The 17,245-nt window shown below is 33.2% G+C and overlaps 2 protein-coding genes across 5 annotated transcripts in view; one reads left to right on the top strand and one right to left on the bottom strand.

Annotated features, from left to right (window-relative positions):
* The window catches only part of LOC143920192 (calmodulin-binding transcription activator 2-like), a 328,881-nt gene that overhangs the window by 99,142 nt on the left and 212,494 nt on the right, over nucleotides 1–17,245 (top strand). The gene's annotated exons all lie outside the window — the stretch shown is intronic.
* On the bottom strand, nucleotides 2,799–15,410 carry LOC143920106 (uncharacterized). Its single transcript, XM_077442817.1, has 7 exons — nucleotides 13,356–15,410; nucleotides 11,815–11,855; nucleotides 7,137–11,587; nucleotides 6,854–6,893; nucleotides 5,286–5,481; nucleotides 2,970–2,995; nucleotides 2,799–2,875 (listed from the first exon to the last, which is right to left on the bottom strand). The coding sequence occupies exons 1-7, from the start codon at nucleotides 13,412–13,414 to the stop codon at nucleotides 2,799–2,801; spliced, it is 4,890 nt and encodes a 1,629-aa protein (XP_077298943.1). The 5' UTR covers nucleotides 13,415–15,410.

The raw sequence follows: 17,245 nt of genomic DNA, 5'->3' as shown, positions 1-17,245 counted from the left end.
TTATTTTACCCTAACAACGCATGTCGCGACGCGAAAATATTTGAAATTATTGCGTTGCAATGCCACTCATTCTCGTTTCCGTTCCTGTTTTTTGGCCGATTTTTTTTCACAGTAAGCTTCCCGGACATGCATACAATACATCCTGAAAGTTCCATCGTTCCATCGCACAATAACGCTTGCAATTCCCGTTCCCGTTCCCGTTTCTCGATGCGTTTCGACAAGTGAATGTTTCAGTTTCAAATTAAATGATAGTAAAGTATAGGAAAATACGTGAGAGACAGAAAATCATTGATTTATATACATATTTCAAATTTGATACATATATTCAAATAATGCGCTAAAATAATCATAGAATTGCGCAATTCCAACTCTTCAAATTACACTGTTCGACACGAAAAATGTTTCAGAGACGAGATATGACTTTTCTTATAGATCTATGCCCAGTGAACACGAATCTGGTAATACAAAGTGTTGATTGGCTCGAGATTCGGAGATATATGTGTTTTTTAAATCGCGGAATTTTTCTATATCTTGGTGTTGTTCGGTCGATTTCTCAAAATCTGTTAATTTTCTGTTCAAAATAAATATTGGAATCTACAGTCGGGTATTTTATCTTTCATTTGTAGTACTTTTCAGCTTTCAAATCTCTCTAAGTAGTCGTCCAGTTCAAATCAAAAGTCAAAATTACGTATTTTCACTTGGGATTTTTTCCCACTGTTAATACTATATTATATTGAGTATTTTCTATTGAAACATGTTTATTAGGATAGTGCTCTGACCACACTATTTTTTGTTTTTGTTTAAAAGGGTTAACTGGAAGTGTGCTGAACTTTAAATCGGTAAAATTGCGAGCAAAAAGCTCGTACTAGTGTTTACTCGTATTTACACGAATCTGAATTTAATTAATAGGGATAATATATTAAATTATCTTTATATGAGAATTTATTAAAATTCCACTTAGAAAAATCATATTTCGACTATTCTTGTGGATTAATAACAAAAATTCTATTGATAACTGGCTTACCTCGATAAAATAAACGAATTTAATGAGCTATTTCACTGTTGGACACGAAAAATGGCTCAGAGACGAGATATGACTATTCTTATAGATTTATGCCCAGTAAAAACGTGATAAACATATGATTTATTAAGTGGAATTTTATTTAATTCTCATATAAAGATAATACATACATATGTATGTATGTATGTATGTAGTTCTTTCCCTTCAATAAGGTATTTCCTCAAAATGCCCAGAACATACAAACATATGTAAATACTCGTAGTTTGGTTAATTTCCTTGAGCTTCTATAACACATTTCTGGAAAATTATTATAATGTAGAAATTTTGCCTTGTATGTATGAACATATTTATGATAGTCGACTGAATTCACCTACTCAAAACATTTATTTAGGATTTTTTTAAATTCTTCAATGCACGCCGAATCGACAACACGCAATTCAGATCACCATCACCAAACAAAACATTGTTTAATAGCATGTCATGTGTCATGTCGATTCTTTCACCGCACGTCATCATCCCCCTAATCGAAATTTAATTAATCGCCCTGCAAAACTTGTGTGCATTTTCTCCCGTACCACGGGCAAGATCGGATCTTTGCAGAAATTGGATTTTGGCGCGAAACAATGTGGGTTTCGATTATTCGACAGCACAATGGGGGCCTCGCGACGCCCCATAGCCGACCGAAACCATAAATACCGAATCACACAAAGGATGCTACATACAATATACTGGGTATTCTTTTCGTGCTGAACATAATATGTACATCCCTGTGTGTATGTGTGGTGGGAAAATTTCAAAATTTCTTCAAAAGTAGTTTTAAAGAGTGGTTTTTTGCCTATGTACTGCTCGTCCTGCTTATAGGTTGGCTAGTAAATGAGTGTGCGATTCAAGTATATCTAATATGTATATAACTTCGAAAGAGAAGTTTCTATGACGACGATATACCAGGAAGGCCTTACAGGTAACCCCAATGCGCCTTCCTGGCCAATTACAAACATTGCAGCATTTTTTTTAGTATTCAAATCGCTGAAGACACTGAAAAACTCGCAAATTAACGTGACATCTATGAATAGTATATAAATTTTATTGTACATTAATCGATCACAAATAGTGGTGACATAGTAGGTAGGAAGGATATTTAGCCAATTTTACCGGGAATCGTTTCAACAAAGAAATCAGAGAAAATTGGCAAACTCTGATAGTAAACGATCGACCTGGAGTCACAAATATCCAGGTCTGACCAGCAGCACTACAGATCGGAATCTTGTGTCAGATCGAAGTGATGACAGCTAGCTATACAAACACGGCTTTCTACCACCCCTCATAACTTTTTAAACATTGCTAAGGGTTACTTTTTTTACTCTCATGGAGAATGAAATTGTTAATACAAAAAGTAATATTAATAGAATCGGATGACACACACTATAACTGGTTTTAATTATTTCAAAATGTCGATAGCGTAGCGTTCTAACTTATCAGTAGTTAGGAAAAGATAGCATTCGCGTGTTCTATTCATAGATGGCATCAATGAATTTTTTATAACATTATAACATTATAAAATATTAACATTTTATAACATTATAAAATGTTTTATTTTTGACGAATAAATTAAAATAGGTAAAAAATACGTTTCAAGTTTTTCGTTATTGAAAATATATACTATTGTATCTAAACGGAGGAAATAGAGTATTTATTTCGTTTTGATTACACAACATTGAAAAGTGGGCTTTATTAACTTTCAAAACAAATGTCTGGTTAATCATAATTCAATTTAAATTTAATCAAAATCGCTTGTTTGTCGCGTAACTACGCAATTTCCGTAGGTACGTGTGAAATATAATATGTCACGTGATTCTACATAATAGCGTAGGTGTTCCATTAAAAAGGAATTATTACAGTGGGTTTGGAAGTAAACGGGTGTTTACTAATTGTTTTAAAATTTACTTACTTCGTACATAGTTCGGGCGATTAATCCTGTTAGATTGATAGTGTTTAGATTTGATTCAAATACTTGAAAATAAATAACAGAAAATAAAACAAAATAAATTATGTTCACAATACATCTTATTCCTATTTTAATTGCTTTAATTTTAATTTAATTTTGTTAGTAATCGTAGTATAATATTATTCTAATGTTAATGTACAGCATAATATAAAAAAAGAGCTCAAAAACCTATTTACAATTCTTATAAATGCTCATAATACATTTAATACATAATATTAATTAAAAACTCTCTAAAGTCGATGACGTAAAACAATAATATGTATGTAAGATCAGAATGCAAGGGATTTAGAGATGCAGAGGCCTGCCAAAAGGGTTAGATCAGAGAAATGTTATCATCATATAAGTGCCTTTACAAATAAATAAATTGTGTCAATAATACGCGGTACGTCTTTATAACTATGCTGCAACGCACGGAATATAATCAGGGTCATCACATTTATTTACAATTTGAGTATATGTTGGTGTTGGGCGTTGGTGGCCAATCCGTTTCTTTTCTCAGTTGGCGGATTATTTTTATACACTTTGTTGTATTTGTCTGTCCTTAAGAACTCTTAAATTAACGTGTAATGTATAGTTTCAACAAAAATATGTATAATATAAAATTAACGATGTTTATATTAATTAAACTTAAATAATTGGTTATTTATATAATTGAGTATTCGGCGCCACTAAGAGAAATGTTTTTACATTTATTTAAAAATAATATTTACATTTCTCTTTTGCCACCCCTGAAATTTTATGTAGATGCGGGCGATCGCCATGACATTTTTAAAAACTGTCAAACTACGATGTTAATTGAATAATTACTTAAATGATCAATTTTCTTATAAAAATGTATCCCATGTTGTTTATTGTGTGTTTTTGAATGCATTGTGCAATTTTTAACGATGCACTTGCCCATCTTGCAAGTAATATAAACCAATAGAGAAGTTTTTATCGGACATAAGTCGAGCACCAAACATCAAATACGACTGACGCCAAAATTATTTGAAAAGGTTTGTGGACATTCCTCACTTGACAACAATATGACGCCTAAAGCCACTTCTATTACACTGTTCGACAAATGACGACTTTTTTTTGGTTCAGAGACGAGATATGACTTTTCTTAGCCCAGTAAACAGAAATCTGGTAATAAAAAATGTCGATTGGCTCTAAATTCAGATATATGTATGTGTTTTTTAAATCGCGCGATTTTTCTATATCTTGGTGTTGTTCGGTCGATGTCTCAAAATATTTCATATTCCAGTTCAAAATGAATATTGGAATCTATAGTCCGGTATTTTATCTTTCATCTGTAGTACTTTTTAGCTTTCAAATCTCTCTAAGTAGTCGTCCAGTTCAAATCAAAAGTCAAAAGTACGTATTTTCACTTGGGACTTTTTTCCACTGTTGATACTATTTTATATTGAGTATTTTCTATTGAAATATGTTTATTGAGATAGTGCTCTGGCCACACTATTTTTTGTTTTCGTTTAAAAGGGCTAATTGGAAGTGTGCTGAATTTTAAATCGGTAAAATTGTGAGTTAACATCTCGTAATAGTATTTACTCGTATTTACACGAATCTCAATTGAATTAATAGGGATAATATATTAAATTCCACTTAAAAAAATCATATTTCGACTATTCTTGTGGATTAATAACAAAAATTCTATTGATAACTGGCTTACCTCGATAAAATAAACGAATTTTTGATATAAATGAAATAATAATACATTGGTTCCGTTTGGTAAAACTAATTTTGTGTGACGAAATCCGCCATTCGTTTTGAGAAGTGTACCGAAAAGGGCACTAGAGGATTTTGCTCCTTCCGTTTTGTAATTTTACCTCACGGTAATTCTTCGAAACAAACAAACTCTCACTACTTTACGCGAGATAACTGAAGGGCTTTCAGCTGAAAAATAATCGTTGTTTTACTCTCAGTGCAATATTTGCGAGATACGAGCACCGAGTATAAAAGCTTTGTTCGCGGCGCCAAAACTTACCCGAGACGCTTAATTTTTTCAGCGAATTTTCAGCCAAAACACGCTGCTGCTTTCACGACAGCTCTGAATTACCCTCCCCCTCTCTCTCTCTCTCTCTCTCCGTGTTGTTGTTTGTGTGTGGGTGTTTTTTTTTGTTTATGTATTTTTTTTTCACAGTCGTCATCCAGTTTTGAAGTGTAGTTTTGAACTCGTTATATCTAGAGTGTGTTGAGTTAGCTCGACGGGTGTCCTGTGCTAATGCACCGGGGTCCCTCGTCGACTCCTCTTCCTCTTACCATTTTCTCCCTTCGTCCTCTTCCCCTTGACTCTTGGCGCCGTCTGGAGCATCGTCTCCTTTCCTCTCTCTCCTTCCCTCTCTCTGGACACCCCCATTTCCCCATCCTCTTCCCCTGAGAGTCCCGGGCGCACCTCGCTCTAATGGCCGGTGAGTCATTACCCACATTAAGTTGTGACCCATTTTTACTTTTTTTTCTGAAACGCCTACAATGTCTGTATAATGTTTTCATTTCATACCCCATGTATGGAAATGAATTTGTCTCGTGTAGTCTGCTATACAGCCCCTTATATATCATTGCACGTGTTTATGCGCCGCAAGTAGTGGTTAGCATATTATGCTTCCGAGCAAAGTCACGGGTTTGAGTACCAATAGAGTGCCGCTGCTGGCCAGACCTTGGTTTGTGATTCCATGTCGATTTTTTATAATCAGAGTTTGTCAATTTTTCTGATTTTCATTGAAGTGGTTCCTGTAAAATTGGCTTCTCCTTCCCATCTCTCTTTCTAATCTCAAGTTATTCAGCGGCTTGAGGTTGACCGATTTGTATACAATGCTGCAAAAATTTCTCCATAGATGTCACTGTGGATGATGTTTGTATGAATTCGCATTGTATAAATGCTAGTATTGATTGTATCGTATCTGTTTAAGTATACACAAATGTAAAGGCGAGTGTACATGTTCGATTGAAATAAAATGTAAATGTCGTGCAATACATCATAGGGATTCAATAAAAATTTGAATAAAACTTATGACTTCTGTACATTAAATTTTGTACAAACATGATAATAGAAACGAAACATTAATAACTGAATTAAGTCATATCCTCAACTTATTAATGTTTGATTTTATTTGGATATTTAATTAATAGTACTTACGTATATTCAATTTATTATCTTTTGATGTTTATTCCTCTTAAGAAGAGCAATTTGATTTCAATAGTTAGAATTAATATGAGATCTTTGAAATAAATACAAAGTTCGTCGGTTGAAAATTTATTATAATAGTACTTCGATGAGTTTCTCAATTCTTCATTTTTGACCACATTTTAAAATTAATAAATTACATCTTGTACATACTTACTTTACATAAAAAAGTCACATTTTATACATTCATCCTTATTTAATTATCATGCAGCCATGAATATTGTTCTTATTTTATATTATGCTTGAATTCAAAATATGGAAAAATATTTACAAAAGGGGTAAATTAAACATCAAGTCGTAAATAAAATTTTTCATTTATTAGTGAAATTTCACACAGGATAAATTAATTAAAATTCAGTAAGATATGTATACAATATTATAGAAATATAATAAACGTGATATTTGCAATTCAACTATGTACTAAAAATTACATTTAAATTGTGAAATACATTACTAAAATTACACATTAAAAATAATAATTGTATATGGTAATCGTTATTGATATTTAAGGTTAAAATTAAATTAATAAAATATTAATTTTAATGTTCTGTACATTTATAAAAATATTAAATACTAACAGTAATATTAATTGTTAGCTACTTATAATATAATAATAATAATAATAGTTTGTTTTATTATATCAAACTTTGATTGACATCAGGTTCGAACACACTAGGAATATGTTCCTATGGAACATTACATATTAAATACAGTTAAGGTTACATATTTTTAAGTATACATATGTATAATAATGAATGAGATGTTTATCCTTAAAAATATAAATCAGATGTATATTGATTTGAAATAAAAATCTTAATTGAATATTTAAAAAAAAATAATTTAACATCTGGTTCATAATTTATCAAACACCTCCAAATACTATAATGTTGCATTGTCTGTCAACCTAACTGATCTTCATACAAATCGACTAGGTCTGTATATATTTGAGTCATTGTCTCGTGTTGTGAATGTGCTTTGTAAATATTCAAAGCATTTCTGTAATGAGCTGTGGCTGTTTTATAGTTTTTATTTTTGTGCTCCAAAATCCCCAAATTCTTTAATACTGCGGCCGTTTCCAAATGGTCATCACCGTATTTTGCTACTCGTACTGAATAGACTTTATCATAATGGTCTTTAGCGATGGAGTAGTTTCCCAAATTTCTCTCTGCATTGGCTAAACCCATCCTCACTGTGGCAGTTTCTTCATGATCTTCCCCATACGAAATAGTGGAATAGATCTCGAGCACTTTTTCATAATGGGATTTCGCTTCGATGTCGTTCCCCAATTTCCTCTCCGTGGTAGCCAAGCCCATAAATGCCGTTGCCGTTTCCAAGTGATTCTCGCCATAATTTCTCAACATTTCTGGAATAACTCTTTCATAATGGGGTTTTGCTTCGATATGGTTCCCCAATTTCATCTCCGTGGTAGCTAAGCCCATCAATGCCGTTGCTGTTTCCAAGTGATCCTCGCCATAATTTCTCGATAATACTGGAATAACTTCTTCATAATATGATTTCGCCATGGAAAAGTTGTGTAAATTTCTTTCTGCATCAGCCAATTTCAACAGTACTGCTGACGTTTCCGGATGGTCTTTGTCATTTGACTTCAAATAAACCTCATAGACTTTTTTAAAATTGGATTTCGCCTCGGCGTAGTTGCCCAGTTTTGATTCTGTGTTAGCTAAGTTCATCAATACCCTAGCGGTTTCCATATGGTTTTCGCCATAAATATTCTTATACACCTCGAACACCTTTTTATAATCAGATTTGGCTGCAGCGTAGTTTTCCATATGGTGTTCTGCGATAGCTGAGTTCATCAAGACAGTGGCCGTTTTCACATGATTTTCGCCATATTTTTTCGTATACACTGCTAAAACTTGGCTATAAAGAAATTTTGCACGGTTGGGGTTGCCTAGATTTCTTTCGGCGATTGCTAAATTCATCCGTACTGAGGCTGTATTCACGTGGTCCTCGCCATACACTTTCAAATATACTTCTAAGATTTTATCATAATCAGATTTAGCTTTGGAAAAATTGCCCAAATTTATCTCAACGTTTGTCAAATTCAACAGTGCTGTGGCTGTTTCGATGTGGTCTTGGCCATAATTATTTGAATACACCGTGAAAACTTTTTCACTATTGGTTTTTGCATCGGAGTAGTTGCCCAAATCTGATTGTGTGGTTGCTAAATTCATCAGCACAGTTGCCGTTTCCACGTGATTTTCACCATATATTTCCGAATACACCGTGACAATCTTACTATAATGGGATATTGCGATGTCGTAGTTGCCCAAATTTCTTTCTGCGCCAGCCAAATTGAACAATACTGTGGAGGTTTCTACATGGTTTTCTCCGTATATTTTCGAAAAAGTCTTAAGAACTTTTTCAAAAGAAGACTTTGCCTCTTTATAGTTTCCTAAATGTAACTCTGCGACACCTAAATTCATTAATACCGTTGCCGCGCCAATGGGATCAACACGTTTTTTTTTCGAATACGTTTTGTCACATGTTTCATGATATTGTTTTGCAATTTCATAATTGCCCAATTGTCTTTCTATGATAGCCAAATTTGTGATCGATTCCGTAGTCTTCACATGGTCGTTGCTATAATTTTTGAAATACACCTTACACACCTTTTCGTAAAGAGATTTTGCCTGTTCGTAGTTGCCTAATTTTTTTTCTGCCAAGGCCAAGTAATTTAGTATTGATGTCGTTTCCACATGGTTTTTGCCACATGTTCCCTCTGTTATTGTATGCAATTGCTTATAAACCAGCATTCCTTCTTTGTATTCTTTTATTTCATAATAACAAGCACCCAACATCCGTAATAATTTCTCAAGATACAATATTTCTTCATCACTAGATGCACACATTTCTTTGACATGCGATATAAAATCTTTTAAATGCGGAATTAATTTGCGTTTCGTTTCAAAATCGAACATGGAGTATCCTTCTGGATAAAGCTTTTTGAAAAACTTAAATGTTTTGTCAACGAAAATTTCTTCCATACTTAGTGATTCCGTAATTAATTTTCGTCTCAAGCTTTCGATTACTGACTGTTCTTCTGGATAATTTAATGTCTTGCCAATGAAAGCTTCTTTCGAATTCGGTTGCTTCATCATCAGCCTGGTCACTAACTGTACCAAACTTTGAACATTAATCACTCCAGATTTAATTATAATAATGGAATAGTCGTTTAAAAGTTGAAATATTTCATCCAAACTTGTAAGGAAGAAGCGAGAGAACCAATTTATTTCTATGTTGCTTTTAGCCATAAAAGACATTACACCCAATACATCTATGGTATTTTTGCCGATATCTTCTTTTTTTAAAATATCGTCGATGATATTTCTAAAATTTGCATAAGTTGATTTTTCGTAGGAATGTTTCGTATTTTCGTCTTCCGGTAATTCCATTTTTAAAATTTCCTCCGCATATTCATAAAATTTTTCAATTAAATTTTCGATTGTTAAAACAGAATTTTCTTGTTGTTTTTTCTCAATGTACACGGCTATTTGTTGAACTGCTAGCGGGAAGAACTCTAAAACTTCAACAAGTCGTTTTATAGACGTCGTATTCTGTATTTCTTTGATGCTGATTTGATTCTCCACCAGCTTCACTGCGTTTTCTGCAGTTAAAACCGTCAATTCTAATTTTAAGCTAGTTTCCCAATTAGAGTTTGAAGAGGTGATAATGACATGGGGCAAACTTCCTTTAAAGTCACTCTCCTTGGGCATGAATGGATCAATCATCTCTTTTTCCAGCGCATCATCAAAGACGAACAGGCATTTGCTTGGTTGGAGCACTTGATATACTCCTAATACGACTTTGTTCATGTATTCCGATTTTATATCTGACGTTTTAGTGGTAATGTTTAGCTTCCCGACAAGCCTCAAAAAAGATTTCTCCAAGGAATCACGAGATCTCCCGTTAATCCACAAGATTTTATTTTCATGTCTGCCGGAATGGTTTTTAATATATTCGCGAACCAGTTCGGACTTTCCCGTTCCGGGAAGTCCACAAATCACGTTCGTTTGCTCATCGATTGTTTTCCCTCTGCGAATTCTATCGTGCAAAGTCTTCAATTCTTTGTCTCTGCCCATGAACGTTTTCACGGGATCTCGAACGTCGAATTTCACAGCCTTCCATTCTAAGAACTCCTGACTATTCAAATTGGTCTTGTATTTTATTTCTTTCCCTTTATTCCTAACCCTGTCCACTTCGCCGCCCGTCCATTTGAATACTTCGGAGTGAAAGTGTCTCAAAATTTCATCCACGTACCTCTCAACGTCCTCTTTGTGGAAGTCGTCATTCCCATATTTCTCTTGCTGCTGTCGCAAAATATCCTGCTTAATGATATCTTTTATCTCATCGAGATTAGGCTGGCTTGTGGCTAGCACGAATAATTTTAAAAATGCTTCTATTTCTTCTTTTTTAATTACTTCACTTATATTAAATTCTTCATATGGTAACTCCCAACTGGGATACTCCTCGATTACTTTGAATTTTCTATTTAAATTATCAAAGGTTAAATCCTCGGCTTTATATTTTGCGTCCTTCTTTTGGAATTTTCTGCCTTTGCGCATAATTTCCTCCGTCATTTTCTTGTGGAACAACTGAACTTCATTTGACGCGACTTCTTTGTCCAACTTCAAAAAATTTTCATTAAGTTGTTTCTTATCAACATTTATAACTTCTTCTGTCAAAAACTTCCAATAAGGTTTTACTATGTACTCCACCTGTTGCATGCTTTTATTTCCCAACAACCAATCATTCAGTGCTCGTGCAAGTCGGGTCAAATTATATTCGTTGGCCTTGGATTTCAATATTTGAGTTAATTCAGTATTGATTTTATAACGACAAGATTCCTCCTTCTTTACGTCGAGAATGTCATCTTTATTGGATAGGCGTTGAAATATATCTATTAACTTTTTGGGTATAAAACTGTTTTGATTTTGATCCGACGACATTAATGGGTCGGAAGTGATCATTTTTGGGCCAATAGTGCTCTCCAAATCTAACGGACAATTGGTGTACACGATTAGATCTTCTTGAGTTTTTCCCTCAAAGAAATTACTCCCTACCATATCTTTATAACAGAAGAAATATTTCACAATACTAAATTCGCTATCCTCACTCGTCAGCAAGCTCATCGCGTCGATCTTCTTCGTCGAAGACGTAGTATGCTTGGACTGTAAACATCGGCTGATTTGTTTTTCTCCTTCTTCGCGTAAAAAGACAAGGTCGTCAAACATGCGAGCTCCTTCGATTTCGACGCCAATTTTGAATTTTAATTTGTTTAAAACCGCCCTCAATATGAATAACATGGTTATGTAGCCTTGATAATTGCGAACCAATTGAAATTGGATATCTGGTTTTACTGAAAATAATTATTATAGAAACGTAAAAAATTGTTCACGATTAGAAACATTATTTATTTATTTATTTATTTATTTTAAACAGACCATTGTGGCATAACAGGAATTCCTAAAGCGCCACAATGGTCAAAAAATATAACACAAAAAAGAAAAAAAACAAAATAACAATTAAACACAAACATAAATAACAAACATAAACACAAAATTATTAACAAACGCTTTCACTTACTTGTACATGAATTTCTTCTCTTAAAAATTTGGTTGACAGATCTGTAATAAAATACAAATACAATACATTAAAAGTACATGTTATATACTGTTTGATGTCATACGTTATTATCGACTAGCGTTTCTTGAACTGGAGGGACCATTGAACTATTATAAGTTTCTAAAAGTAGAAATTATTTTTCACGTCTTTATTTTTTACTAAATCTCTTTATAATCCATTGATCGGGATGTTTTTCATATTAAAAATTGTTAAGATGAAGCATTGGTCTTATAAAGATTGACAGTTTTGGGCATTGTAAGACCTGACACCTGTTTATGTCATTTCTTATTTATAATATTCTATTATTTCATTAAGACTTGTTAAAATTTACATATAAGAGAGGAGAGTCGATTAACCCAAGGTACTGCTAGGTATTTATGTTTAGGTCTTTTAAAATATCTGTAGATCAGCGATTTCCAAACTGGGAGGCATCAAGTGGTACAAAGTAGGTGCAATAAGGTACTTTATAATATAACATAATAAAATAATATGTATATACCTTCAAAACATTCAAATCTGTTCGTAGTTTTTGAACGGTAACAAGAGATGATCCGCTAATAATAAATATACTGACTTCGAATACAAATAAAGATTGTAGGAATATAAGCGATATGGTACAGGAAATTAGAAATATCAAGACAAGAAAATAAGATTCATCCTATTTATTAATGGGATTGACAAATGCATAGATCTATAAGAAAAATCATATCTCATCTCTGATTCGTGTCGAACAGTGTAATCAGAAACAAACTTTCAAGAAAATAATTTCAGTTCCATCCAATGAATTGCTATCTATCATTTATCTATCTATCTATCAATAGTGATAATGGGAAAATCAAAAATTTCAATTAAAATAAAATAATTACAACAATCATATTTATATGTGTGTATTATATGTATATAACAGAAAAAATCTTTTACGGTTAAATCGGTTACTTTTACTACACATGTAGAAGATTTTAAGTATTTCAAACAATCTTTATATATGTACTATGTACAACTTATGTACCTATATAAATATGTAGATATGTTTGTATATAAATTTATTGAATTTCTAAATAAGAATATTGTTATAATATTGCGTTCTAGTGGAAAAAAAAATTCATTACATCTATAAATTCAATAAAATGTTTACTATTAGATTAGTCATATTTAAGCGGCTTATATTACAAATACCGAGCCAAGCCGGGTAATAAAGCTAGTTTGTTATAAAAGCAGAATATTAAACATTAATAACCGTTGTAATAGTTTGTTCCAAATATGTATTAGAAGTAAATTCTGTTGCTATAATTTATTCATGTATAATATTTTGATATACATATATCAATTTATAAAATGAAAAATTGATGTAATTGAATAGTATACATATGACGTCATTAGTAAAGATAGTGAATTTTTAAAAATATTTCAATATAAATATATAAATAGATAGATATATATGACAAACTTGAATTTGCAATTTTTTGTAATTGAAAATTATATTTGAAATGGTTAAAACATACCTATGTGAATATACAGTTGGTTGATTTTGCATCATATTGTCATTTTGTGAAGTCGCCATTTTTATCGGTTGTTGATTGAAATAAGATAAAAACTTGAAACACTTTCACGACTGTGACACTGGTATCAATGAGTGGCGAATAATTCGATTTCCCATATATACATGCAAAAGTTTCCAGCCATATCTTATCTTTTAGATTACATAATCAAATTAAGCACAGGTTATCATGTTTATATTTTGGAGGATATGTATGCACCTGTAAATTTCAGTTTTAATATATGTATGTATATATTCTTAGGTTTTTATTTACTAAGGGAGCGCGATACCTACTGGTCTTGATATCTACATACTACATACTTGAATAAATACATACATATCTATATATGTATGTAGATATATTTTTTTCTGTGAAACACACGCTAACCTTGTCAGTATTTCTTGTGCGTGCTTCAGCACATTTCGAGCTCTCTTCAGTCGGCGTCTGAATTAATTACGACGGACTTTGCAATTCATCCTCTTGAGTGCGTATGAATTTAATCAAGCGTCATGTTCTTGGGGGATGGGGGCTTTTTCAACGACCGTTTTCGCGCGCTTTTCCGCAATTTTCCGCGACTTAACTAGCGCACGTGACGTCTTCAGCGAATTTTCAGTTTGCGCGCGCGCGATCGTCAAACTTACGCTTCGCTAATAAACAAACTGGAAACGGGTCTCATAATCAAATTTTATTTTAATACATAAAATATAGCTTCTTGATAACAATTTTGTATATTTCGACTATTTATTTGATGTTTTATTCAACTCAAAAATAGTTCGTTCAGTTTACATACCGAATATTCGCACTTAATTATCGATTAGATTAGTTGAAGTTATAAACCTTTCCTTATCTTTAGAGACTATTTTTTACGTATATGTATTACTATGGCATATGTATAATATATGAAAAAAACTTGTAAATCATTCACATTAAATTCGATTTAATTTATCCTGTTTGTAAATTTATATTTTAACTTATTCTTTAGAATAGTTTTGATACCTTATGTTACCTGATGTTGTATGTCTCTCACTAGAAGTGTTATACCATATACATACATACATATGAGTCGTTATAAGTTCACATTTGTTCATTTCGAGAAATATTTCGCAAATATAATGTTTTGCATTTAACAATATTTAAAAATACTGGTGGCCTGTAATACGTTTATTCTGATTTTCCTAGATTCTGGACATATCGAATTAAAATAAGTGATAACAATATGTGATTTAAATCAGACAGAAATGTCGTTTTCGAGCTGAAAATTGAACTTCCGCCACTTTCAATTATAACGGCTCATATACACATTTAGTTTTTAAATAAAAACTGCTAATTTGCCTGAAGAAAAAGATCTTCGGCCAATGTTATGATGTATGGATGTGAAATTTGGACATTGAAAGCCAAGTTGCTACACAAAATCCAATGCACTCAGAGAAGTTTGGAACTTTGTATGCTCAGCATAACGAAGAAACACGAAACGTGGATGAGAAGTACATATGACAAGAGTAGTTGATTAAGTGGATAGAGTGAAGAGATTGAAATGGCTAGAAGAATGGATGAAAGGTGGACAAAAGAAGTGCTAGAATGGTACCCGAGAAAATGCAAAAGGGTAAAGAGAAGATGGGTACACGAATTTTGTAAAATGTGTGAGGTGAAATGGATGAGAGTTGCGAATAAAAGAGACGAGTGAAAGCGTGTTGGAGAGGCCTTCATCCAGCAGTGAATAGTGAAAGGCTGTAGATGATGATGATAATATGTACCTATACATGTGTACATACACACAACATTCGATTCGATCGTTTATTTTAGGCTTGATTAATCTATAAAGCATTTAAAAATAAATATTATCCCTAATCTGGGGTTTGTTTTATTTATTTTCGAAGAAAACTATGTAATATATATAACACTTGTACGATAAAGGTTGTTGGCCGCTCTCACGGATTTCATCGCGCGCTGACTTGAATAAATTTCCTATACTAATAAACCGTTTTATGCTGAATTTCAAATTCAATTTAGAATAATATACGGTCGAATAAAAAAAAACAAAAATAAAAAAAAACGTAAAAAATAGACATTTCATTTACAAACAAAGTAAAGCGAGGCGAGTCAAGTGCGATGCATTACGCGACGATATAAATAAGGAAGATAAAAGGCGAAAGGATGTACAATAATAAGAAGAAGAACGGCGCGGGAGAAAAATAAGGACTCGTCGCAAAGTTACAGCCGGAAAAAAGACAGACGATCTCGATTTTTTGTCCGCCATACCCGACCGCTGTCTTCATATTTGCTCGCAATTTATATCGGCGATAAATCGCCTTTTCTTCTTTTCACTCTGCAAAAAAGTAAAATGGCCGTAGCACACATTCCCCAGCTAATTAATTTAAGCACATTTTGCTATCGCATCGCGTAGCTCGTTGACTCGCAGAGAGATTAACCTTTAATAAGGAGACTGACTACGGCTCATAAAATTTTATAATATTTCATACGCGCGATTCGGTGACATTGTATTTAATTTTTGAATCTTTTTTCAAATATCGTTCTAGTTAGTTTTGACATTATGTAGCGGCGTATGTAGTTTTGACATATATTTTGCTTTCGAGCAGAGTGGTCACGGTTCGATTCCCACTAGTAGCTGTTGGCCAGACCTTGGGAAAATTTGCATCCCTCAAATGATTACAAGTCCGAGTCCCGCTGCTAGCAAGACTTTGGTTAGTGACTCAAGGTCGTTCGTTACTTATCAGAGATTGTCAATTTTTCTGATTTTCATTGAAATAGAATATTGTTCCGTAGGGGTGGGTGGAGGATCCAAATAAAAGGGCAAATTAGCTTCAAAGCATTTATTGGGTGATTAAGGAGATCCACGCACTGCCAGTGCTCCGTCCAGAATGCCTTAGTATGGCCTAAGTACCTGCTGATAAAGTGGAGGTCGCTTAATGCATCTTCCTTTTGACACGTTTCTTTACCTATTGTTATAGTCACGTACCAGATATGCAGTCCCACGGTTTTGCGCTGTCAGTTCCGAGAACTTTTACGGGAAGTGGCTCGGTGCCGTTACCGACCATTAATTCCAATCGGGGGTCTCCATTGTAAGCCGAGAGCACTTAACATTTTTATTTTATTTATTTTAACTCATACCAGAAAGGCCTAACAGCTATGTATCCCCAATGCGCCTTCCTGACCAGAAATATTGTACATTTGATACAAGTATTATACAAAGTAAATACATATCAATTAACCACCACCACAGAGACATCTATGGTTAGATTTGTAAATTTGCAGCATTTTATGCAATTCAATGAAAATTGTGATTGCTGAAAACTTGAAATTTGCGTGTAAATGGGTAAGGTTGCCAATTTGTTGGAACCATTGCAATAAAAATCAGATTAAATTGCCAAACTCTGATAGGAAGAGTCACAAATCCAAGGTTTGGCCAGCAGAAACCAGTGGGATTTGAACTCGTGACCACTTTGTTCAAAGCATTACATGCTAACTACTAGTATATTATGCTGGTTGAAATAACAATAGACCGTTCCATTTTTGTTCAAAACAATACAGCAAAAAAGCATGGTTTTTCTAAAAAAATAACAATAGTGCACCGATCCTTAGCCTGAGTCTAATCATGACAAATTACGAAGCATCGTTTTTATTCCGTCAATATGATCTCAATATTGAGTTTGACAAAAAAGTATTTGTTTTTAATAGATTTTCGAAGAGGAAAAAAACCAGAAACAAGCCGAGCAATGAAACGAGTAGCTTAGTAGATCGCTCGTAGGATTGTCTGCTACGATAATCATCGTAGTGTGAAATTTACCGAGCGATTTATCGCTCGATAAATTGCCTCGTCTGTGGTGCGTTTTCAG

The sequence above is a fragment of the Arctopsyche grandis genome, chromosome 12 (genome assembly GCF_051622035.1).
Source record: "Arctopsyche grandis isolate Sample6627 chromosome 12, ASM5162203v2, whole genome shotgun sequence".
Classification (NCBI taxonomy): domain Eukaryota; kingdom Metazoa; phylum Arthropoda; class Insecta; order Trichoptera; family Hydropsychidae; genus Arctopsyche; species Arctopsyche grandis.
Note: the sequence above shows the minus strand (reverse complement) of the source record. Positions and strands in the feature narration are given on the sequence as shown.

Coding starts and splice junctions, on each gene's coding strand:
- LOC143920106 (XM_077442817.1), bottom strand. CDS start 13,414: ATGGCGACTTCACAAAATGACAATATGATGCAAAATCAACCAACTGTA. Junction 11,856..13,355: donor CCAACTGTATATTCACATAG/GTATGTTTTAAC, acceptor ATTTTATTACAG/ATCTGTCAACCAAATTTTTA. Junction 2,996..5,285: donor GAGGACGAAGGGAGAAAATG/GTAAGAGGAAGA, acceptor TCAATCTAACAG/GATTAATCGCCCGAACTATG.